The sequence below is a fragment of the Carassius carassius genome, chromosome 9, assembly GCF_963082965.1.
Source record: "Carassius carassius chromosome 9, fCarCar2.1, whole genome shotgun sequence".
NCBI classification, from domain to species: Eukaryota; Metazoa; Chordata; class Actinopteri; order Cypriniformes; family Cyprinidae; genus Carassius; species Carassius carassius.
In genome coordinates, this window is record NC_081763.1 from 30069022 (window position 1) to 30096058 (window position 27037).

General features: G+C 35.6%; 2 protein-coding genes across 16 annotated transcripts in view; both read left to right on the forward strand.

Moving 5' to 3' along the window:
* Window positions 1-27037, forward strand: part of epor (erythropoietin receptor) — a 175080-nt gene that overhangs the window by 78396 nt on the left and 69647 nt on the right. The window lies entirely within an intron of this gene.
* LOC132149557 (nuclear factor 1 X-type-like) overlaps window positions 1-27037 on the forward strand; it is a 177000-nt gene that overhangs the window by 28088 nt on the left and 121875 nt on the right. For 13 of the 15 annotated variants that reach the window (XM_059558894.1, XM_059558904.1, XM_059558895.1 and 10 more), the window contains exons 3-4: window positions 65-174; window positions 20925-21008. In XM_059558894.1, the coding sequence (XP_059414877.1) occupies window positions 97-174; window positions 20925-21008 (162 nt within the window). In that variant the 5' untranslated portion in view covers window positions 65-96. Of the gene's footprint in view, window positions 1-64; window positions 175-10135; window positions 10764-20924; window positions 21009-25548; window positions 25698-27037 lie in introns of those variants that run through there. The other 2 variants (XM_059558898.1, XM_059558901.1) reach the window with 2 other exon arrangements.

Sequence of the window (27037 nt, forward strand, 5' to 3'; positions counted from 1 at the left end):
CTCCTGATTGGTGCTCGCTCTGCGATCTTCTGTTTATTTATTAATATTTTTCCCGCCATCCCAGGAAGAGGATTTCTTCTGGCAGGAGGCACGGGAATGGCACTGGACAGGCAGCTTGACCCAGGGTTCAGGTGGCAGCTGTGTTATGACTTCTCTGCCAGGTCGTGGATGATGGTATGATCAACCTCTCTTTCTTTTTGCTCTCTTTCACTTGCTTAGCAAAATGTCTCCCACTTTTTTACAACTTCCTGAACCTCATTTTATACCAGTCAGTGATCAAACATCAGTTTACTATCTATCTATCTATCTATCTATCTATCTATCTATCTATCTATCTATCTATCTATCTATCTATCTATCTATCTATCTATCTATCTATCGAAGATTTTTTGCTGCATATATTTTCTATGGATGAAGTTCTCTTAAAGCTGTTTGAATTGCTATATGCAGTTTGATTGGACTAATATTCTGTTTAAGTATTTATTTTAACTTTTTACACTACATCTATTGAATGAAATAGGAAGAACTTAAAGTTTCCTTTGATTTAATCCTTTCACAACATTATATGGCCTTCCTAAAGACTGGAGCGACAAAAATCAGTGTTATTTAATACTAAATTACATTAGGTTTATTTTAATTGAATTTTATAATTTAATTTAACAAGGTAGAAAAAGTCCCTTAGGACACAGCTACAAAGAAAATTAATCTAATAATTAAATTGGGGCTGTTCAAAACAATATCCTAATTAATGATTTAATTATCTGCTTCGAAACGGCAGCTATTTGTTTTTAATCCAAACATTGCATTATTGTTGGTTCCACCATGATGGATCTGGGAATATTTACATTTTTGTGCTACTTTCCTCTTTTCAATTAAGGCTAATTAATCATGGAAAGTGATGTAAAGCACAACCCCTAAACACAGAGGGTCCTCAGATGGGGTATTTTAGAGACTTCTGTGTACAGAGTCTTATCGGGGGATCTGACACAGTTTAAACCTCATGGGCCTTTCACAGAGACTGCCTGCTGTGCTGCCGTCTATGTAGGGCAGAGAGAACCAGGCGCTGTGTCTGTGGAGTAAGACTGATAGAGAGCTTAAGTCCTTTGAGGAAAAACACCGGAGGATAATGTTGAAGGGTGGCAAAATCACGGCGAGATTATAAAGAGAACGGCTTTGTGTAAGGTTGGGGTTTCTAGAGATTGAACAACTTTGGTTTCAGTTCTAGATGGGACCAAAAAGGCTTTTATAGCCTAAAAGAACCATCTTAAGTTCCACAAAGAATTGTCATTGTCTAGTTTTGTACCATCCATGTATTGGTGCTTTAAAGAACCCAGAAGTCAACAGACTGATGTGAAATGTCAAGCACTTACTGAATCTGCAAAGAACCATACAGTCAAATCAAGGGCTATTCACAAAAAAAAAAAAAAATAATAAAAAAAAAAAAAAAATAGTTTTTCCATTTTATTGCATTTCTTTTCTATTTTTTTAATGTATATTTATGCTAGATGGACATCTTTGACCATTAAGTTCACGTATTGAGTCTTTTACAGTGTTTCAGACTCAAATGGCGTTCTAAAAATGTAGTGCTCAAGTTGAAAAAAAGTTTTTACGTTTTTTTTACTTAATTTCATTGCTCGGATCTCACGTCTCGCTTTTTGTGTGAATGGCCTCTTAAAAAGAACCACTGAAGAGCTTTTATTAGCAGAGTTTACTAACACAATACTTGGGGTTGGTGGTCTGACCAAACCCTAACCTCCCGAGTACGAATCTTTACTGTGGGGAATATTGTTTAAACCATTTTGAGAGATTTGCTGTTATGTTTCTACGATTTTCACTTGGTGGAAGATTAAACAGGAGAAAAAGTTCAATAGATTTGCATTGAACAAAGAACTTGAGCCACATCTAGAGACCATAAGATCATGGCGGTGGACAATATTTGACCTAGCCACCATATATCAACATGCTAGCATAATAGAGGATACTTTTATATCCTGTATAAAAGGTTCTTTTATATACTCAATTCTAGTTTTAATGCAAGAATCGTTATTAACATATTCCAATTCCCTCAATCCTCCAGCCATCGCTTTCTCTCACTCGCTAGCACATCCCTGTCATCTGTTCAGATAATCCTGCTTACTTGTCCTAGTCCAACTTCCTCTCTTTTTCCTTCTCGTCTCGGCTCTCTTCATCTATCCAAGTGTTTGTCAATCCCTGGCTACAGATGTCCACACCTCTTCCTCTCGCCCCTTCCATATCTCTGTCTCCCTGTGCACAGATGCCCACTTTGGCCTGCAACAGCTGTCCCGCCATGTGCTGCTACCAAGTGTTGATGCGCTGTTGGGAAAGGAAAGGGAGGGGGTGGGCTCATGAATATTCATGTTAATTTGGACCCATTCTACCAAACAGAGCCTGGCACTGCCAAGGAAGCCCCTCCCCTCGATGAGACGGTGGAAGAGAGGAACCGTGAGACTAGGCCAGACTCTGTGGCCTGATTCCACCAAATAAAGGCCAGAAAAAAGAGAAGACGATCCCAGAAAATAGCATCATTATCACACCGCCTGAGATATATGGAGAATTGTTGCGGGGAAAAAAACACCCAAATTTCATTCATAAAGATGTGCATGGATTTTAAAGTCTGACAAAACTGGCCCATCATTTGCACATTGACAAGTGAGCGAACAAAATGAACAGATAATCAGTTCTTTTAAGAATTAGGCTCTTCAGTGGTTCCGCACTGGAATTGTGTTTGTGGTTCTTGGGAGATTAAGTGTGTTTTTGACAATTAATCTGTAGGTTCTACGTATTTCTATATTGGTTTCTACTCCCAGAACATGAAAATCCCTAATGAGATCTAGATGTTTTGGATTCCAGATTCATAAAAAAGCTAATAAGATGAGCCAATAATCAGTTGAGATGTTTACTTTTAAAAATAAGGTTCCTTTTTTGGATCTTTTTGGAGCACACTGGAATTGTCTTCAAGGATCTTTGGAGAATAAAACATGGTTTTGATGATGCATTTAGGTTCTTCATATTCACATATTGGTTTCTTCCCAAGGAAAATAAGAATCCATAATGCAATCTATTGAACGTTTTGATTGTTTCTCCTAAACCGTGAAAATGTTATATGGACTTTGCTAAAATCTCTAAATTATATATGGACTTAGCTAAAATGTTTTTCCTGAGAAAAGTCTCAATAATGTCTCAAACTGTGCTCAGAGTTGCACAAAACTTGAACATTTCTCATCAAAAAGCATATGCTCTTTTATAGCTATATACTCTTACTGCATGTGTATTATTGACTCATTTGTGTCTATTTTGATGAGAAACGTCAGAGACGAAGCTGATACTTATATGAAAATATATGAATATAAATGAAAACCTGTGAGCAATTAATCTGGGTTTTTTGAAGCACCAGTAAGTTTTGCATTGTACAATCATAACCAAAAGTCTTAAAGGATGGAGAAAGAAAGATAAAAAGGCTGCAGCAGCTTTTAGCAGTGAAGAATTAATCCTGGAAGGGAAGACAGATGAGGATTGAGGAAGAATGATGGGAAGGAGCAGAACGGTAGATGGGGCAGGAGAGGTGTATGGTGATAACAGATGAGAAAGGCTGGAGCTGGAGGAGGGGGTCAGTCTCTGGTGTGTCTGTCCTCGGTTCTCTTTCATGAAGAGCCAGGGAAGCAGATTATAGCAGGCCTCCTCTTTCAGTCTCTCCAGGGGAGGACAACCCCTCTCCCCCAGCAGCCACTGACTTTAATGCTCTGCATCCCGCTGGACCAGCCTGGATCCAGACCAGATGCAGCACTACACACACACACACACACACACACACTGGACATCCATCCAACCCATCTGATAGATTGACCCTGCTGCACTAATATGCATATTTAGGCCGATGCATTGCATTTCTTGTTTTTTGATTCATTTTAATCTGTTCTTTCTCCATAATCATGCTCAGGTATATAAGAGGCCGGATACAAGGTTTACAGTGTATGTTTGTGGATTGCATCACTATTATTTATTTACTCACATTATTATTTAACTTCAGACATTGGGTTTTTTTGTATCATGGATGATAAAGTGAATGAAAACGGGAGGAACTCGAAGCATTATCTTGAAATCGGAAAAATCACAGAGATATGGGCTCTGATTTTGATTTGGTGACCATCCATCAAAAACACCCTAGCAACTGCACAGCAATGCCTTGACAACCACCCACAGCACCCTAGCAACATGAAGGTGAGTTTTGCATGAGTAAACACCACTTACGTTTCCTCAGAAAATGTATAACCCTAGTTTTTATAAGGTACAGTTACTTTTTTAAGGTACCACCTTTCAATTGTTTGGTACAATTGTTTTTGAAAGAAGTCTCATATGCTCACCTATACTGTGTCAAAAAATAAATTTTATTCCTGTGATGCAAAGCTGAATTTTCAGCATCATTACTCCAGTCTTAAGTGTCACATGGTCCTTCAGAAATGATTCTGATATACTGACTTACTGCTAAAGAAACATTTCTTATTATCATCAGTGTTGAAAACAGTTGTGTAAACCCTAATGTATGTACATATATTCAGGATTCTTTTGATGAATAGAAAGTTCAAAAGAACAGCATGTTTTTGAAATAGAAATCTTTTGTAATATTATAAATGTCTTTACTGTCACTTTTGATCAATTCAATGCATCCTTGCTGAATAAAAGTTTTAACTTAAATCTTACAGACACTAAACTTAGTGTAATTATATATATATATATATATATATATATATATCAATATATATATATATTTCAACTTTTAAAAAAATATATTAACTTTTGATTATTCAAATAATCTCCCCCTAATCAAAAGTGTGCATTATTATGGTGTAAAAATATATAATATATTTTTAGATATGCATTATTTTGTGCCCCCAAAACACACTGTCCAGAAGGTAGACGAGTTCGGGTCTCTCTTTCTTTATCAGGGGTTTCTCAGCTATTGCTGGTGTAAGATAAGCGCGGCGCTCGCAGGCGTATCCTCCAGAGACTCGCTCTCCTGCAGCAATGCTGTGCACCAACCTGATAAGGTGAAAAAGCTGCATTCTGCTCCAATCCGATGGAGCCTCACCATCAATGACCAATCACAGCGCAGCTTCCCGTTGTTTATCTCATCGCTGAGCGTACGTGATCTACCTGACTTGGTCGGGTCAGGTCGAGTGGCTTATCCCTGTATCCCTCTTCTATGATGCATTAGCCACACATGCTAGTTTAGGTTATACGCTACGGTAGATTATGGCATTACAAACAGTGTTGAATAGCTCAATTTAGACCGTGACTTTAATAAAATAAACTTATAAAACCTTTATTAAAGAAACATCTGAAATATCGTTAAGCTTTTCCTGTAATAGTCTGATAGTTTGATCTCAGCACGTCTTATCAGCCTCTGTATCGTTCCACTTTTCAAAAAGCTTTCAAAGTCTTTTCAGTCTTTGCCAGATTAAGCGTGTGCTCTTCAGGGGGCGGCAACATACACCTTTAAGATGAAGGGCACTTTGAACATTTAAATTAGGTACAGTTCCCAGGGATTATTTCCCCGAGCCCACAGAGGTTAACACACTTTGCTTTGAAGGTAAAACCTTCGGCCATTTTTCTCTTCTGCACTCAGTCTGTAAATGTGCACTACACCTTTATATTCTTTTTATTCTTTTACAATTTCCGTAGGCTATTTATATTACAATGTCCATTTTAAATGCAAGTATGATTTATCACTGTAGTAAATAGATCAATAAATGTTTACATTTTAGTCAGTCTGTAAATATTGGCTGCACGTGTGCTATTCTTTCATTATTAGAATTTTTTTTTTTTTTTATTAAATAAAGACAATTGCCAATATAACAGTCTTGTTTGGTTTTCTCTATACAGTGTCCTAGAAAATAATTATCTTAATTTTTAGATTGAATTTTTAGATTTAAAAATTAAGTAATTAATCCAATTATTAGGATGAAAATTAAAAGAAAAAAATGTATTGTTACTGAGAATTTGCCTTTATAATTGTAAAGGTCTTATGGTGAATATTACATGCCGACTACTGGATATTCATAGAACTACTTTATTTCATTTTACAATTACCATATTATATTGCATGTACATTATGATTTATCACTATAGTGAATGATAGATTTTTATATTTTCTGAAGAAAATGTAAAATGTAATGAACCTTGTATGCACAAAACTTCACACACAACATTGTTATCAGGGCGCTGGTGGTTGCTAGTGTGTTTGGAGTGATTCACCCCTGATTCTCTATGATATTTTAACCTCCTTCAATGAAAGTCTGTGGGATTTTATCATCAATAAGGTGAAAAGTCTTAATAGAGATGAAGTACATGGTGTTGATTATGCACTGTAACATGGACAGTGTAATTTTAAAGCATGTCAAGTAACATAGAGTAGATGTTTTGGACATGTACAGTAACAGGAGAGGACAGGAGGTGTAATGGTTAATCCAGGCATATTCATAGCTCAAATGCTTCTTTTGCTTTCGGTTGAGGGATGTGTGATTATAGCTGTGCACTACCTCAGTCGTTGGCCCGGTTCACCCACCAAGGTCAGCATTCCTGGCCCCGGCCGTTGCTTAGCTGAATCTGAGTCTTTTCAGCTCTGAGTAGCCCTGCTAAATTAAAGACAGGCAGTCAGAAATTAAAGCCAAGCCAAGGAACAGGCAGCAGAGCCTAAATTCAGTTTGCACTGCACTAAATAAATGACCCTCCTGTTTGAAGTGATGCAGGGAAGAACGAAGCAGGCATTAGCTTAAAAAAAAAAAAGAAAAAAAAAGGGTTGAGAGTCTAAATCAGAAGCTTTAGATATTTTGTTTATACATTTAATTTTAAATCATGCATCTTGATCTTAAAATAAACCAGGGTTAAATAACATGCTCTTCTAGTGAAATCTCCTATACTCTCGTTTAAGTTTCAGTTTCAAGCTTATATTTTTATTATGGTAGATATTTTAACCCACAGAAACCAGTTTCTGAGATGGATTCAGCCTCAGTCTTATGATGTGTTTATTTTGTTCCATTCAGATGTAATATGTTGTATCCGACAGTAAAATGTTTTAAACTTTGACCTGTTTTGGTGAACTGTATGTCAACCTTTGGCTGTTTTTTCTAAGTAGCCATATGTCCTCTTGAATTAATCGTATGAAACAATTTTTATAAATTATCAAACTGCATTACTACAACTGCAAGGAATTTTATTTTTGGCCTTTAGGTGTAAAGATTACATGGGTCATATTGCTTTGAATATTGTGTGTGCACTTGTGTGAGTGAATATAATTTATATGTATATGTATATATATATATATATATATATATATATATATATATATATATATATATATATATATATATATATATATATATATATAATTCGAAAGAAAAAAAGGCTAGAAAGAAAAAGTAGATTCGACTATAATCAACTTTTTTTTCCCTTTTTTTAACTAAAGTTACAAGAAATCACCTATTTTACATTTCATTGTGAATATTTTTAAGAATATTTTTATTTTTGTTTTAATGTAAATTACAATAAACCGCCTTATCTTTCTTCCTCTCTTTTTGTATGATCGAGTGTTTCCGGCATCAGTGTGTTCTTCCTTTCGTCCAACGTTTATTTTGATCATACCGTTCAAAAATGTTTGGGAAAATATGACAGCTTCATAAAAAACCAATTCAGTCAGTGTTCATGTCTCTGGCGTAATCATCATGTGCATAGTGTTCAGATTTATTTAAGAAAACAATTCAAGACAAATTCTCCATTCTCATGTGAATAATTTCATTGCGGACAGTCGATTTTTTTTATTTTTTAATTAAATGCCACTATTTAAAAGTTTGCCTGTTAGCTATTGTTTAAATATTAGCTACACTATTCTACTATAATGAAATCATGAGCGTAATAAAAGCATGTATAATATTTACATTCTTTAATATAATTTCGTTTAAACTGAGATAGTAACACATTTGTTGGTTTTCCCTCTTTGCCCGAGATGTTCAGATTGGATCACCGAGCTGATATTTGTACTTAAAAAACCTTTTAACATCGCAAACGTATAGCCTATTAATAAATATATAAATACTCTAAATTAAAAGAGCAATAGCTGCTCGAAGTGATTTGTCTTATAGACCGTTTAATAATATTATTCTGTTTATTTGAACGGATTAAAATATATAAACAGTGTTTGCAATTCACAAATAGCCTATTTTATTAGTAGGCTATATATTTTTATAAAAAATGAAATTGATAGTATTGATATTCATTTATTTATATTTAGAAATATTGTCAACTGTAAACGTTTTAACGTTTTATTCAAATAATGTTTTAAAGAAATATCTGATTTGCATTCGTGTTTCTGACGGTGGTTTCATTTTTAATGCACCAGCCAATATTAGTAATAATAATAATAATATTTTATATATATATATATATATATATATATATATATATATATATATATATATATATATATATATATATATATATATATATATATATATATAAAAGTATTGACTTTTATTGGCTTAATGGAAAACAATTTTGGCATGTTTTCAGAAACGATAAAATGGTGAGTGTTTTAAAGGCTAATTATAGAAAATCTTGATAAATAAAGAAAATAAAATCAAAATAAATAATGTAAATAAAAAAAATATTAGATAAAATATGCAGAGCATGGTTTGCTGCTTAATATTGTGTTTGTTAAATTTCTTCTGTTTTAATGCTTTTATTCGGTTTCAAACAACTCGTGTTAAATGAACATGAGCCTTTTTCGTTTGTTCCTACACATTCATATCTCAAAGTGATTTATTGAACATAATTTCGTTATACTACTTCCTTTAGGTGTTTTGTTTAATCTTTTATCATTTTGGTTCATTGTATATTTTTTCTGTCTTAGATTAGGCCTATTTTGAAATACAAACGAAAAAAATTACATGCATTTGTTTCGTAATAGTGATAAAATTGACACATTATTAATAGAAAAAAAACGAACTATAAAATGACAATCATAAATGCTAAAAAAAGACCTTTCTGTCATTATAGTAAAAAAAATAATAATTATCTTTATATGTGCAGGATTTATAATTCTATCTATATTTATTTTACTTTGCATGCATTATTTTGACAAAAAGGAAAGGTGATTTGTTTGATAATGTAGTTGGCAGCTGCATCACAGCGCGCATCAGGGCTTCACTGGAGGTCAGTGCGTGTCTCTTTCAGGTCGTTTGGAGGTCTTTCTTCTGTTTTACAGCCCATGTATGTTGAATTAATTAAAACAGTCGTAATTAACACAGATTCCCCCCAAATAAGACGACCTTTGCGAGTTTACCTTCAAACACATCTGGCACACGTTGAATTAGCTAAAACCCGTCTGCATTTACAAATTACCGCTGAATGTAACAATATCTTTTTTTATCGTTATTTATAATTAAAATCAGAATTAGATTTTAAATAGGATAAAATGTACCTCATGTCAAAAGAAATTTAGATTGTTACTCATCATCACAGCACTTGAGATTTTGCTGCATCGTCTTGTTTCATCAAATTGTCATCAGAATTGATCGGTGACGAAACTGCACTACACCTGTTCACCTGCCGACTGAACACTTTCACACCAGTGCACTATTAGTGTATAGTGTTTACTTGTGCACTCACTTGATAACATGGCAAGACTAATGGAGACACACACAGAAATATCACTCTAAACACCTGAATTCGTGCATCGCTCGAGACGTCACCATTTAACATTGTGGTTGCAAAAGTGAAGTCACACACTTCATCCATCTCTGCATCTCTCTCTCTCTCTCTCTCTCTCTCTCTCTCTCTCTCTCTCTCTCTCTTTCTCTCTCCGGTGAACGGTATAATCCCCTGCCGTCCCTGCTTCACTCCAAGCCCGTATTTAATTCCCTTAAACCCCCAGCTGCCGTTCTGGTTCCTCTGTGAACACGACAGACTGTGAAGCGCTCCCGGTTATTAATAATTCACCAGCCACTGCACGAATCCATCCACGAGCGTTCTGCACGGGCCACGCAAGGGTAGCACATTTATTTTGGCAACTGTTTGTGCACAGGTTACTTAACATACATCAATTAGTTATTTGAAACGGTATTCGTCTCGGCGACATCAAGTCTGTATTCCTCACACGCATCGCTTAGATTTCCGCGATATCCACTTTGCTCGAAATGACGTCCTCTCCGTGATAACTGATCGTGTATCCGTGCAGTGAGGAGGAGGAGGAGGCCATGGAGATCACCCTGAGGAGGTCTCCAGTGGGATGGATGGAGATTGAGCACCAGTTCACCCAGAGTCCATGAGCTGAAGCTGCGGAGGCACACAGCTGCTGTCGCGCGGCGCGATCTCGACTCAAGCCACGGAGAGACGCCCGAACCGGGAGAGATTTGTACCGGAGAGCTTCGGTGAACGGAGGAACGGTCGCGCTGAATCTTCCTCGGCCGCTAAGGTTTCATTTGAAGGGACAAGTTTTTTTTTTTTTTTTACCTGCTGAAAGACAGAAACGTCCCCCTGAAAGTTTCCGTGCGTAAAAGTTGGCTATTTTCCGCGGTCCACGGGCCCGTCCAGCACCCCGGTTTTTCTGCTTCCGGTATCAACATAGAAGAAAAGATTAATTTGCTTTAGCTCACCCACCACGCTGCTTTTTTTTTTCGGGAGAAGTTTTTTTTTCTAACGGAGTAAAATGGTTCTTTGAGACTGTTGGCAATATTCCCCGCTTCACGATGGTACGTGCTGTGTAAATCAACTTTGCTCTTCTTATTTCTGCTTTAGAATGCTGGTAAACGCAGAGATGGGGTTTAGATTGACAATATGATAGACAATAACTGTTCCAGAATCGTTTTTGGGTGTTTTATTCTTGCGCAAAAACTCTGGATGTGTTCTAATTCTTATTCGGCTCGATGCGCGTAATGTATGAGAGGAAAATAATGCTTGAAGTTGTTTATACTGATTGGGAAGCGTGTTGGAAACTGCTGAATATTCTCCAGTATCATTGCATTAGGATTTTTGCTGTGCAACTAATTTATCACTCGGTTTGCGCATAATATTAGTCTAAAGTGCCATGCAATATCATAATGCGATATCATAGTTTAACTTTGATCCTGTAGCATTCAGACTTTCAAAACAAGTGTTCTGGATCCATCCCATTAAGACGGTGGATAATGAAGTGTTGCGTAGAATACTAACCCTTCAGTTTACATGCATTTCAGTGTTATTGGAATTACAGGTGACACATGCACATGTAACATGCCATTACTGAAATTGTTCCACTGCGCGAGCTTGTCACAGGACGACAGTCGCCGCCCACATGTCGTCTGTCAAAGAGAACAAAAGCTTTGAGGGGTTAAATATAGAACTATAGTGCTGGATGCAACTTAGTTCGTGTCCATACTAACTTTCTGCTGCAGAGCGTGTTGCACGTGGAGTCATTGCATTAAAGTGCATTTTGACTGGCATTGATTAATTGCTTCGTTTTTTTTCTTGAAATTGATTTTGCTTGCACAGAATTTTGTAACTGTATATAAACAACAATTTAAATAAGAATAGTAATAAAATAATTTAATATTATTTGTATATATTAAAGAGGCCGATAAAGAAGCGATTTTTAGCCGATATCTGTGTCTGAAGTCAGTTTCAAAATTTAATGCCCAGTCCATGTATAAAACAAAGTTTGTTTCTACAATTTAATTTTGTTCTTAAACATATTTGGTAATGTGTGCATGTCAGTTATAATTATAATTTAATCAGCTATAATTAAATCGTTTTGGAACCGACTGATTGTAGGCCTCATTGATCTGAGCTCATGCACCTCCATTTTTAAATCCAAGATTTGTTGATAATGCAGCATTATGAGAGATTTACAGGCAATTTTAAAAGTCCCATCATTTTCTTCTTTTTTTTACAGTATATGGCAATATTTAGAAAACTAAAGAACACAAGGAACTTGCATTTGAAAATATCATATTGGCTGAATTATGGGATCTTCATGCAAGGGCATCTGCTCAGAGTTAGCTCTACTCTAACCTCAAGATATAGCTTGATTTTTACTTCTAACCAGTCAGGCCACAATAAGCCGATATGAGGAGACATCAAGCTATTGGCAGTCAACTGAAGCACATTACCCAGGTGTCCTCATTTCAGAGTCTAAATGTTCAGCTAATTTATGCATCGGCCTTCTTTATTTTCAACTCGCTGCACACACAGTTTTCAGTTCTCCTCTACTTTGACCAAGTTCGGAATCCAGATTATATTTGATTGCATGACTGATGCAAGGTTTGTAGTGTACTTGTTGATGATTTCCAGATGGGCCTGAATATCAGCACATTAATGTGGATAATTATTTGTTTATCCGCTCTCTTAAATGGCACGCACCCAAATAGGCCACTGCAGAAAGAAACGAGGGAATCTATTCAAAGCTGACTCCACATGGGATTAATGTCTTCTCTTAAAATACAAATTTAATTAAGCTTCCAAACGATATGATGCGAGATAGTTAGAAGAGTTGACAGCTAGTTGCATTGCAGCTACAGCAGGCCTCTGTCAAATAAATAGATGCTTAAAAAGAAATGCATTTGGAAGAGACTTTGATGACCGTTGAAATGAAGAACAGATTTATGATAACAAACAATGCATCCTATAGTCTGTTAACCAAAAAGGTTTCATGCAAGCTTTGACGATGTAGCAGCAGAATATAGAACTGAATCCATTATTTTGTAGTCAGTGTTTGATTTGTTTGAGTGAGAGAAGGTGTTGATGTTAGCATAGCAGTTGTTAAACATTTATTTGACATTAAAGATGTAAGACATTTGTGTGCCTTAATTTATTTCCAAGCCCCAAACTGAAAAGCATGTGTGCCATGTGTTAGTGCTCCCTGTGGTGGAGTGCTAGTTCCCCTGTCAACTGGACTTGATCTTATGACCAATCAACATTATGAACAAGTCATTTGACACAGATGTCCCTGATTCATTAGCTATTGGTTTTAGCTTTTTCTTTTATTGCAAATCAATGATGTGATGTTAATGAAACTCTGGTTATCAGTATGTTGTCATGCACACCAGTTCATTATCATAACTGCATGTTTATGAGCTGCAGGAGAAATGCATTGATCTGATATTATATAGCATTTTCATTAAATATGAAAAAAGGTCTTTATCTGGACAAAGATATCTGTTAACATTCTAACTGATCTACGGATATATATATATATATATATATATATATATATATATATATATATATATATATATATATATATATATATATATATATAAAGTAAAATTTAGTAACCGTTCTGAGAGTTCAGTGAAGGATTCATTAGACTTAGTCAAACCAATAGCTCCGAAATTTTTTTATTTTTTTTAATTATTTTTTTTATTCTTTATTCATTACTATAAGAACCGACTCTTAAAAGTCATTTGTTCGGCAGTCAAACTACACTGGTCAGTTTGTATGTTTTTGGTTACTAAGTCGTACCAGCTCATTTAATTCATTTATTTGGGATTCACAAAAAATAACCTGCTCATATGAGTCATTTGCTTAAAAATTGGACTACGCTGGCTACGGTGTATGTTTTTGTCTCACTAAAAAAGAACAGACACATACAAGTAATTTGTTTTTGATTCAGGAAAAAATAAGTGGTTCATACGAGTCATATGTTTAAAAATAATAATGCATTGGTCATCTTTTATCATCTTGATTTGTTAAAAAGAACCAGTTCAAATGAGTCATTTATTCAAGAATCAGAATACACTCTTATGGATTTCGATGTACTTTAAAAAGAACCAGCTCATATGAATCATCATCAAACTACACTGGCTGGGTTATTTGTTTTTGATTCACTGAAAATAACTGGTTTACATGAGTAATTTGTTCATGAATCGGACAACACTAATCGTATGTTTTAATAAAAAATAAATGAATAAAAGTGACTCAAGAGTTATATGTTTGTCAATCCGTCTCTACTGGCCACATAGAAGGCTATGTTGTTTTCATTCTATGTGCTTGTAAAAGCAAAAGAAAGACATTGCATATTATTTGGTCTTTTATTATTTTGTATTAAAAACAGGTAATAAACTCACTTATATATATATATATAACCATATATATATATAACCATAAGTATAAAATTTTGTCATATAACAGTCATGAATGATTCCTGGCAAAAGAGGAGAAAATGAGGAACTCAAAACACCTTAGCAACACTCTGGCAACCACACACAGCATCATGGTAGCATGTTTGGTCTTTAAACAATGAAAATTAGTTTCAATGTCACTCCCCTGCCTTAGTTTTCCCACTTATGCTGCTAACGAGCCATTTCATTAAAAATTTTAAATGTCTTATATGTTGTATTTAATGTAGTAAAATAAGGATTCATCCTTTATAATAGCCCCTAATCTGACACGACTCTGGCTCGGAGTTCCTGTGCTGACAGAATCAATGTTTAGTGCCCAAACAGCTCCGAAAACAGACAATGAGCAATCTGACAGGCCACCCTCCTCCTCAGCTTCATTATTACTCCTGTTCTGAGCTCATTTTGCTCTCTCCAGCTCCTCGAGAGATGGAGGTATGAAATATCACATTTTTCCAGCAGTGAAGTGGCCCTGGCAAGCGTTCACACGGCATGCATTTCTGCTTTCATATATTTCCCCCCTCGCCACTTTTAAAAAACAAATCCCCCTCCCTCCCTCCCTCGCTTGGTTTTGATGTGTCCGCCATGTTACCTGGGTTTGTAGAGCGTTAACAGTTATGCAGAAGTCCTGTTGACTGTCAGTTTCTCTTGATCTCATGAATTTGGATGTAAAGAGGGATATTGTGAATAGTTTTTATTTGGGGTTGTTTTTGTTGTGAAGTTAAAGGTTAGATAAACGAGTAAGCATGAACCTCACCAAAACATGCATAGGTCTTATTTCACTTTTTCAAAAGCATGAGAAATCACACTTGGCAAGTGTCACCTTCCGGATGTAGCGTGTTTCTATAGCTGAAGCTTGGCCAGCCACAAACATGCCACGAAAGCTGAGTATTAAGAAAGAACATCACCCATATTCTTTTTTTTTTCTTCTCACAGTACAACAGAACGCGCGCCAGGAGAGCCAGCTGATAATGTCGACTGACTTCCATGTGTTTTTCTTCTCTAGTCCCGTTTGGTCTTGCGAGTCTCCATGAGATCTCGTGTCACTGTGAAATTGTTCCTGTCCCAAATTGCACCCTAAGTTTTCATTGGCCAAGGCCCACCCATGAGTCTGTTTGACCGACATGTCAAACAACCAATCACAGTTCATTTTGTTCATCGTCACATTTCGAGGCGAGGAAATGTCACCACAATAACTGACTCTCAGACATAAGATTCAATTCTGCGAACTTTAAATATTTCACATACTTTTGAAAATCCAGCTTTTTGTTGACCCTGATAAGCGCTCGTTGTAACAGTTGTAAACTCGACAGCTTTCTTCTTTCTTGAAGGGGTTTGGCACCATGATATCTTTGTTTCCAGGTGGAACGTTAAAGAACGCGACACACACATCTCCCAGAAGTCCTGTAGAATTCAACCAATCTGATGACGACTTTGACACTCCTGAAGTGTTTCGACTTTTGTGTCCCATATGCATCAAACTTTTAGCCAACGGTCCGTGGCTGAGACTACCCTAAACTCTCAAGGTCTTCGTCTAAGTCCGCACTTTCTTGACGTAATGCTGCTTTGACTGTCGGGTAGAAGTCTGCTGTGGAGCTCGCCCCAGTGCAGGCTTGGCAAAAGTGCATATAGAGGGCGCATAATGGCCGCAAAAGGGGCGCTCGCGAGCACCCTTTTGAATGCTTAAATGATGAATGGGACACCCGACAGTTTTGTGGACGTAATAGACAAGCGCACGTGGCGGCCATTATAGGTCCGCAAGACCACAAGTGCACTAGTGTGTGGTCTCACGGTCTGGGCAAATCGTCTAGTGTGCACATTCAGAGGATTATAAGGCTAAAAATCAGTTGATACCATCTTCATGTCTGTGGTCTCTCATAGTTTTAAAATTGGTAAAGATTTTAAAAGCATCTAGTGTGCCCCTGACCTAACAGCACTAAAGATCTCCTTCTTCTTCTTGGAACTTTATTGGCAGTTGACAAACATCAAAATGGTATACCCCACCCCCCCCTCTTTATATTCTCTCCCACAAATGAGTTATTTTAAGGTACTGAAAAATAAAACTATTTATTTTGTAAAATATCTCTCAGTGTAAATTGCATTTAATTTTTTTTCTAAAGTTCAGCACTAAAGATTTGGGATCTTTTGCGGGTTAACAAGAACATTAACCAATCAGAGCACTCTCTCTGCTTCTGGCTCATTTTGCACGTTCTGATTTGCTGATGTGTTTTTGGTGTGTGGGGTTTTAGAGAAAGCGTAGATGTTTTTAGCAAAATAAAAGAAATCGCGTACAGGTACAGTGATATATATTTTTTGCCGTTTTGCATTGTCACATTATTGTTATGTCAGTTAATTGCATTTCTCACCAAAACTCATAATAATTATTATTCAATTATCATTACTGAAAAATGTAAAAACAATTAGCATATATTACAAAATAAAAATGTGTAAATATATTAAATATATAAAATGTGCATGAGACTTAAAAAAAGTCTCCAGTTGCTTTCCATTTAAAGCTGCATTCCTTAACGTTTTTTGTTGTTGTTGTTGTTGTTGTTGTTAAAAATGATCCATAATCAATAATTATTAGTGGGATTACTGTACTTACAAAAGATTTGTATTTCAACGACAACGAGTTCTAAGGAACATTAAATTGCTTTTTGAGGTTAAAAGTACAGTTTCTTTTGATGACATTCAAATGACAATGAGAGATCAGACTGTACAGAAACTGAAATCTACAGTGCACAGGTAACGATAATACACACTACATAGTCACGCAAAGTTTATGTTGTTAACATTAACTATTTGAGAACAAAGTTTAACAATAATAATAATTTGCATGGTTTGATATGATCTGAGCTAACTTTGAGATCAAATGTTAGATTAAATCACCACTTGTAGCGCGATTTATTGTAAAACCGGGCAGACGTGTTAGCTACTTACCTGATCAAATGACATCTTCCGGTGAAACTTCTTATTTTGGACATACTTCTAAGATGTTGTATCTGTAATTCTGAAGTACAGTAAAGATCCACACTGCTGTGTTGACTGACAGCTCACACATACTCCTCAAAACATTAGATTCATCCGCACTGAGGAGCCATGATACACAACCCTAAAGAAGATCATTCTGCAAAGAACTGCAATTGCAGGTTTCAAACAGAGATGGCGATGAAGAGGCAAATCTTACAGACTTCAGCTGTAATTTAATCACCGTTTAAGAGAAACAATTAAAGGGACAATTCATCCAAAAATGAAAATTCTGTCATCATTTACTCACCCACAAGTTGTTCCAGACCAGTATGAGTTTCTTTCTTCTGTTGAACACAAAAGAAGATATTTTGAAGAATGTGGGTAACAAAAGAGTTCGCCCATTCAGCTATTTATGTGTCAGTTTCCATTTATTCTGAAAGTAACAACCAGTCCATCAGAATTATATCCTAGTCCTGATAATACAGTAGTATTTTTGCTTTTTCTTTTTTACCATCATTTTCAGACAGACATGTCCCATATCGCTCACATTCATCACAATTTCAATGTGATTGCTACACGGTTCACATTTTGTTTTCACATTATGTGTTACTACCTATAATCTTAACGGAAGGGCAATTTTGGGATCCCCTGTGAGCAGACATGAAATGTAACAGGCCCATCATTTCCCATCAGGAGACATTTTGAATATGGCTGTTGGTCGTCCGCCTCGAAATATGTTTGTGCTGATATTCAAGAGTTGATTATGAAGGGCCTAGGGAGCGCTTTCACTCTGGGCTAACCATATGGATCGGGCATATGCTGCGTATATATAGAAAAGGGTGGCATGTTTAATTGATACTGTGCCATGCTCCATAAACATCCACAGTGAGGGAGAAAGAGGACAGAGCTACAGGGAACTACATCAAACAATCAGTGTAGACTCAAACAAACCATCTTACTTTAAAGTGTGAAGGCAAACCGAGCAGAAAAGAGCGACTCATCTGTGATGAGTGTCTTGATCTGCTCCTGTTTTTCTGCCTATAGCTTTTATTCATTAGAAAATCTGTTTGATGAAGAGTATTTTCATATATGATTAAATCTAGGACAGTAAGGACACAATTAAATGTAAAAATATATATATATAATTATGCATACTTATGGTTAGTGATTTGAAGAAACCTAAATATCGCTGTAAAATATGAATCTAGTTGTTATTTAAAAATACAAGTCCTTTATTGGCATCAATGGTTTCATGAAGAACCTTTAAAGGGACAGTTCACCCCAAAATCATTTACTCTCCCTCCACTTGTTCCCAAGCTGCGTGAATTTCTTCTGCTGAGTACAAAGTAAGATATTTTGAAGAATGTTGGTAAGTTGATGGTAGCCATTGGCTTCCATAATGTTTTTTTTTTTTCATACCATGGAAGTCAATGGGTACCGTCAAGTGTTTGGCTACCAGCATTTTGCAGAATATCTTCTTTTGTGGTCAAATATGACAGAGGTTTCATTTTAGGGTGAACTATCCCTTTAACATACATGGAATCTTTCCATTTCACAAAGTGTTCTTTGGATATTTAAATGTGCTTCACACTAAGAAAAATGGTTCTAACTGTTCACTGAAAAAGGTTCTTTGGGGTTCTTCTGTGGCTTCACTGCAAAACCCACTTTAGTAACCTTTATTTTTAAGAGTGTTCACACCCTGAAAGTAACAAGCAGTTGATTGGGAAAGTCTTAGTTGTCATTGTACAGTTGGTTTAGTTAAGCGCTTTGATGCATGGATGTGTTGTGAGAGAAGAGAAAGCGAGAGTGTGTTGCTGTGGATATGAATAGCTAGTGTTGCAGCCACATTTTGGTTAGCCAGTGTCTGGGATCTATTATAGTACTGTGTGTGTGTGTCTGTGTATGTATGCGTGCACACACACATCTATGCATTTGTTATTTTAGTGCTGCATGTATTTTTATAGGAGTGCATTTTGGAGACAGGTTTAATCCAGGGAAAGTGTGCAGCAGAGTTTACTCCGATCTCAACTGCATTCAAATACAGTATATATCTTTTTATTATATATATATATCAAATAACTGAGTTCCCATTAGTCTCATTAAGAAGTACCTGTGAGTAATGGATCTTTCAGTCTGGCTCTTTGTGTACTAGTTAATCACTTTTACTTAAAATCAACTGGTACAGACCTCTTGCCCCATAACGCTGCTGTGTGAACAGACTTTGCTTTTGCCCTTGGCTTTACTGTGTGATTTAAAATCGTCGTACTAATGGATAAACTGGAATGGGGTCTTATTCAGCCCCGCACACCCAGTCAGTGCAGCTCCTAGCATACAAATGAACTGGGATGAATGGACACCACACTCTGAGAAAAAAACAAGCCACCTTGGCAGTCGTGTCGGGAGAAAGAGTCGCTGTGTGAGAGGTTTGTGCTGAATAAGTCACAGATATACTGGGAAGTCTGGAGGTGTGAACGGGAAGCAGTTTGGAGAGTCTGGTCTGACTGTGCGTCGCATGCAGAGCTGCATTGAGTCAAAGCACACGGGCGGCACAACGTTTGGACAAGATGTGATGGGTTCAGTCACAACTTTCAGAACAGATTTGATTCCTTCTGAAGTCTGGTGTTTGCCTGTTCAAAATTCACCGCTGTGATGATTGCTTAGGTGTTCTACGTGATTAAGTTTCATTCTTACTGGATTAAGTGTCCACCTTCAAGTGTCTATGATATTCTGGTTTATATATATATATATATATATGTTTTACGTGTATTTAAATATAAAATAAATGTCAATAGATCATAAAAATATACGGATGATTTGTCTTTATAACAAATTTATAGCTGTATATAATAGAATAATATCTTAAATGTTATGTTTTATTTTAACATGATATTTAAATTAAATATATAAATAATTCAGAACTGTATGTTTATGTATGAATATGTTAGTATAAATATTATATATTATACTTATATAGTTATAGTTTTTAAAATAAAGAATTAATAGTTGTCTGTTTATAAACTTTATGTGTAAATCTATATAAAAAAATCAAAAATACCAAATTTATAAACATAAATATCGTGCAGTATGAGTTGTATTTTTGAAATGTTTGTGTGATTATTAGAATAGATATTTATGAACCATTATTGGATCTTATATTAAGACCCATTAACTCAACTGTATATATAAGCATTAATATTACATATTATTATTATATTTATTTAAAATATTATATATATATATATATATATATATATATATATATATATATATATATATATATATATATATTATAAAATAAATAAAGATTAATAATAATATGTCTATGTAGGCTACTTGAAATGTAGAAATATTTTATTATTTTAAATATTTACATGTAGATGTATATACTTTTATAAAAAATGTTAAATGGTGCTGAATGATGAGTTATATTTTTTAAATATTTGTGTGATTATTTATTTATTTACATGTCTTGTTAGTGTCTAAAAATTTTTATAATTATTATTTTTTTTACATTTTTAAAGCCTGATGTCACTGCACAACCTTTAAGTTCCACAAAGGGCTTTTTATTTTCTAGATCTTTTCAAAACCATCAATGATTTGTGTCTAAAGAACCTAGAAACTCAAACACTGATCTAAAGAACCTATAATATTATCCCATTATTTAGAACCTTCAAAGAACCATATAGCAGCCCTGCTAAAATAGTTGCCAAGAATTAGAACGAATGGTAAGAAGTAGCTAAAGCTTTGTGATTCTAACACTGATGACTGTTATTGATTCTATTTCAGGCCACCGAACCGTTTCTGGTGAATGAAGACCCGTCCAGAGGTCCTGGGATACCAGAGTGCTTCGTAGTGTCGGATTCCTACAGGGTACGTCTGCTTATTACTCCATTACTGCTTCAGCATTATATACTATAACTGTGATTATTATTTCCATTATGCACATCTGCATATGCAGTGAAACGGAAAAAGAAAATGTGCACAAAGTGAGTCTTATAACTCCACTGGAGCACTGTTTTCTTGTGGGAATTGAAAATTATAACATGCATACTTCCATAAAATGAGAAGTATATGTGAGAGCAGGACTGCAAGGAAGGGAGGGCGAAGAAAAATCAGAAAGAAGTGCAGCTAGCGCGCTGGATTTACAGCGATGGGAGTGAAATAAAACAGTCATAAAAACAGAAGGGCGGGACGGAGAGATGGGAAGGGGAGTCTGTGGATGACTGAAAATGAGACTGTTAATGAGCTGGGAGCCGCTTTTCTAGTCCTCGTTTCCAGCGGATCGCTTTTGCCAACGTTTTGGAGAGAAAAAATCTGGGTTGCTCCGGCGTCTCTGGGAGCAAAGAAATGGAGGGAAAATTATGAAAAGTGATTGGCTGAAAGTACAGAAGGGGCTGAGGTGTAAAATATAGCTGCGTTGGATATCAGGAATGTGTCAGACTGTATCGTCTCTTTTGAGATAATTTAGAGGAAAAGGAGGGCCTGGCTGTATTTTGTGCTGATTTTTAATAGCAGTATGCTTTTTATTTTTGTGGAGAAACCAGCAGCAGTTCATTGATTGCACCAAAACAACTGCTATAAGTTGTGTTAGGATGATGTCTTGACCTCACAACCTCATACCAAATCAGTGGTTCTCAACCGTTGTGACCCAAAAATAGCACAGCAGAGAGAGAGAGAGAGAAAATGCTAAATGCAAGTGATAACCATATAATCATGCATGCAGATAGCAAAGTTAGGGATGAGGAAACTTTTCCCATTTACTACTGGTCAAAGTTCGAAAGAAGTCTCTTCTGCTCACAAAGGGTGCATTTATTTGTTCAAAAATACAGTAAAAATTGTAATACTGTAAAATTTCACATAACTAATTTCTATGTGAATACATTTTAACTAATTTATTCCTGTGATCAAAGCTGAATTTTCATCATCACTTCTCCAGTCTTTAGTGTCACGTGATCCTCATCAGAATCATTCTAATTTGATGCTCATTTTTTTATCAGTTATTACTGGTGCTCAATTATTAATAATGGTTGTTATCTTCATCAATGTTTAGATTATTTCTGGAAAACATGACACATTTGTTTCAGGATCCTTTGATGAATAGAAACTTCAAAAGAACAGCATTTATTTGAGCTATAATTTTCTTCGGTAACATTATAAATGTATTATTTGAAACTTGACCAAATTCATGCATCCTTGTTGAATAAAACTTCATTCATTCATTCAAATTTGACTTGCCTCAAAACTTCCAAAGTCTCACAGTATTTACAAAAAAATATGAAGCAGCACAGATATTTTCAATGTTGAAATATTAAGAAATGAGCATCAAAATCAGCACATCAATTTCAAAATGATTTCTGGAGGATCATGTGTCACTGAAGATCGGAGTAATGATGCTGAAAATTCAGCTTTGTATCACAGGAATAAATGACATAATAAAATATATCAAAATAGAAACCATTGTTATAATTAAAGTAATATTTAAAAAACATTTATCAAACAAATGCAGCTTTGGTGAACATTATAGACTTTTAAAAAGTCTGTATTATTCCAAACCTTTGAACCTGTCTTTTGTTGTTGAAATCTGTGCCTTTAAAATCAGTTTATAATCACTGAACTTGAACTTGCAAACAAAAGGAGCATGCAATATAAAAACCTTGTATCTCTCAACAAGTCGAGCTTTCACTTGCAGTTTTACTGTTTTGATTTCGTAGCTGGTAAGTGGTAAAGCAAATAAATGTCATGGGTTTGATATCCATGCATACAACTAGGTTTGCAAAAGGTGGAACATTTCCAGGAATATATATATTTTTTTTGTTTGGAAACTTTAGTAAAAAATGTTCAGTGTAACATACTACTCATCTAAAAACAAGTAAATGTAAATCTAGATCTAATACTCTGTAAAAGATACCCAGCAGCTGTTGATTTACTGCTAGCGTGTGTGTGGTTCTGTCGTGATCCCACTCAAACCACTAAATGTGGGGCACATTGAGAGGTGGTACACGAGTTATCACATTGTGTATGACGTTCCTTTGGTTTGGAGAAACCTCCTCCCCTCTCACCACTGCAGGCCTTTGAACTGGTTTTGTGGCAGTTTGTTACAAATCAGTTCAGGATCTCGGGGTGGAAAACACTAGGAATTTCCCTTCATTTTAATCCACCTGCTTTCATGCACTTTCAGTTTACTATTTCCAAAAACTCCAACATTATTTCTAACACAAGGTGTCAATGGATGGCTGACATGAAATTTGTTCTGCAATCTGTACTGTACTGCATCTTAAACCATTTTAGATATTACTTATTGTACATAGTTTTACATATTTCATTCTAGTTTACAGTAAGACTCCATTTGCATTGGCATTAGTTAACATGAACTACCAATGAAAGATACAATTATTTTAAAGCAATTAAGTTAATATTAATTTCAACAGTTACTAACACATTACTAAAATGAAAAGTTGCATCTGTTAACATTATTTAATGGATTTAAGCGGATGTGAACTAGCATTGAACAGCTGTATTTTTATTATTAGTGTTAATGATATCTATTTCATATTTATTCCATATTTTTATTTACATTATTTGTACATTTTATGTAATTGTTTTTTAATATTTGTGTTTTTCAGATATTAATTTGTAACACCACAGGACCATTTAAGTAAACTTCAAATAAATACATGAATAAATAAATTCATACATTTAAAAAAAAAAGTTAAAAGGTGACTTAAAAGTAACAACAACACTGTTAGTTAATGCATTAACTAATGTTAACTAATACGACCTTGTTGTAAAGTGTTAACCACATCAACTCTGGGGACCCACCGGTGGGTCCAATATTGCATATGCCTAATTCTCAAAAAATCAAAATAACAGCTGAAGTGGTTAAAGTTTACATTTTATTCATAATATTTATTTTCATTTTGAATATTTGTGCTTTAAAATGTTAAAGGAGATTTTAAAAAAATGTGAAAACTAGAATAATAAATGTGTCCCTATTATAAATCTTCTGATTAATATATACTTTAACAAATGAATTGCTCATTGTTAGTTCATTTAACTTAATGCATTAACTAATGTTAACTAACGGGTAAAATGCTATCTATTTCTTTCTTCTTTTTTCACATTTTTCAAGTTTTATATACATTTTAAATATTGTACTTTTAAATATTCATATGAGGACCGTTTACTGTAAGTGAACATTTCCCTTCTATGAATGGCTCAATCTGAAGCTAAAATGATGAGTTTAAGCGCTTAAGGATGTGTTATTTGTGATCCACCCTTAAACACATGCCAGGTCAAAGGTCACATGAGGTAACTGGTGAGAAGCACTGATGATTCACGCAGGTATGTGTTTCCTGTGAGGTCGTCCTGAAGCGGCACAGAGCTCTTTCCTCTCTCTTCACTCCCCCGGGTTGCTTCCCTCATCTCCAGCGCTCTGTCGTTCCCGAGATCCTTTGGCAGAGGGCTGTAATTGGCCGCACAGTGCCGGCTCTCTCTTTGTTTCCCCTACAGTGGCTTGCGGTGGAACTGCACAGACAGTCGGGCCTCATAAATCTCCAGGCCTCCGGTGGCACATCCAGCCTTCAGCTCCGGTTCTGCTCAATGACTTCACCCCCACAAAAACTCTCCGCCCAGGGATGGCTCGCTGCCTGCTCTTGCCTTAATATACACTGCTTTCATGTTTTTGCAAGGCACATTCATTTATAAGTTTGGAAAAGGACAGCCGCCGCGGCAGCTGTTGTTCATGTGCTTCTCCTGAATACAACACATTTGACAGTCATTTACAGACTACTATAGGCTATATATGTTATAGATTTAAACCTTTTTAAGGCAAACATACACACACAAAACATTTTTTTAAACTTAATTTGCTTATTTGTTGGTGCACATAAAGTTTATTTATAAAGTATGTCTGCATGCCATTGCAAAAATCTTTCTTTATTAATTCCTTTATTCAACCTTCTTTATCATTTATTCAAAACACCTTCCTTTTATAATAATAAATAATTACTAATAATTATTAATTATTTATCATTACCCTCCTTTGTTCAAGCATGCCATGAACACTTCTTTAATACATTCATATTCACTTTTGAAAACATTAGTCAAGATACAGAAATATACAGCAGTTTAGGACTTGAATTTATTACTTAAATTTACTTGATTTTTTGTAAAGAAATGTAAAGGTGAAAAAACAATCCTATAAAAGAAAATCTATTATAATTATATATATATAATTATTAAACGAATTAATAAAATCAAATCATTATTGAGACGCATATCCGTCAGGCTCATAAGACGCTTGTTCACTGAGAGAGAGAGAGAGAGAGAGAGAGAGAGAGAGAGAGAGAGAGAGAGAGAGAGAGAGAGACGCGGTGGAAAAGGGAGGGAGAGAAAGTTTTTCCCCTTCGCAAAACTTTCTGCAAGCTTTCACTTTCAGCCGCTTTAGGCGGAGTTAGAGCAGCGTGCAGTGAGCGCGAGCGGGACGGCAATGCCACTTCCATCCCGCTTCAGTCACGCATCTCACATATAAGCATGTACTCTCCATACTGCCTCACACAGGTAAAGCATTCCTTATTCTTCTGCTTGATTGATTCGCGTGCTCGTCTGTCAGCTGCTCCCCTCGAGCGCGGGACTGTTTGTGTTGTGCGAGAGCGCGCGTTCGGTGGCACGTCTCCAGCTGACCTTCTTTACGCGCTTTCAGTGCGCATGGTTTGGGCAGAAAATGGCGCTTCGCTGGAAATCGATTTAATATAAAAGGAGCGCCGAGGAGGAGGAGTGGATATGTTCATAAAGACATTGAACTGCGAGTTTAGCGCTTCGTGTCGTTCTTTCGCTTTGTGAATAACTTCACTTGGAGAGATTGTAAGACGCGCGCGGGCTTTGGAAAGTCCAGTGTTTGACGCTGTTGCTGTTTTGAACTTGATCGGTTCGCCCTGTGAATTTTTTTTCTTTTGGAAATGTCAAAGGTCGCAAGCATTGGCCCTAAAATACCAGTTTACTAGCTTTTTCTGATCTGAACTCACGAATGATCGTTGTGCATTATTTATTTATTTTATTTTACTTGCAAACTTTGAAAAATGCATTTCTTAAAAAATAAATGCATTAAATGAATGCTTTGGGGTTGAGAAATTAGTGAAATACAGCTGGATATATTTTTGGTTTAAATGCATCTGTTGTGAAATCCGTATGATTTCTAATGTAAATATGAAAGCTTCTGATTGTTTATACACAAGTTATAGTTTCTCAAAATGAGAGTTGCAGATTTACGTCTCATTAATTCGTGTTCAAATACTTTTCATCTGAAATTATTTGCAGTAATTTATTGTAGTTTATTAGTTTATGTTTTATGTTAAGCAGCACTGCAATGTTTTTTTTTAGCATTTTTGTTTTTGAATATTATTATTTTAAAACCATAATTTTATAGAGTAAATAAATTCTGCATATACATGTGGGTTTTGCCTTATCATGTGGTGCAGTTAACTGTTTTGGGCTCACTTTTACTCTACTCAAACTTTACTATATATATATATATATATATATATATATATATAAACGTGTGTGTGTGTGTGTGTGTGTGTACACTTACATACAAACTCTGACAAACTCTCAACTGTTTTTACTGAGAAACACTACGGTTTTCAAAACTGGTGTTTTCAGAATTGCTGTTTCAATCATGTTAGAAACCAAGAGAGCTTCTCATTCATTACATCTATTTCTAAACTCACAATCGTACATCATAGCGCAGAGTTGACAGCTCTTTTTCTCTGGTTTCTTGAGATTCTTTGTCTTCAGTGATATAGCTGGCTCTAATTCCCGATTGTTCCTGAAGTTGTCCTGCGTGAGTTAGTGCAGTCTCTCTGTCATATACTGCAGTTGTTTATATTTCTGCCATGGAGGAC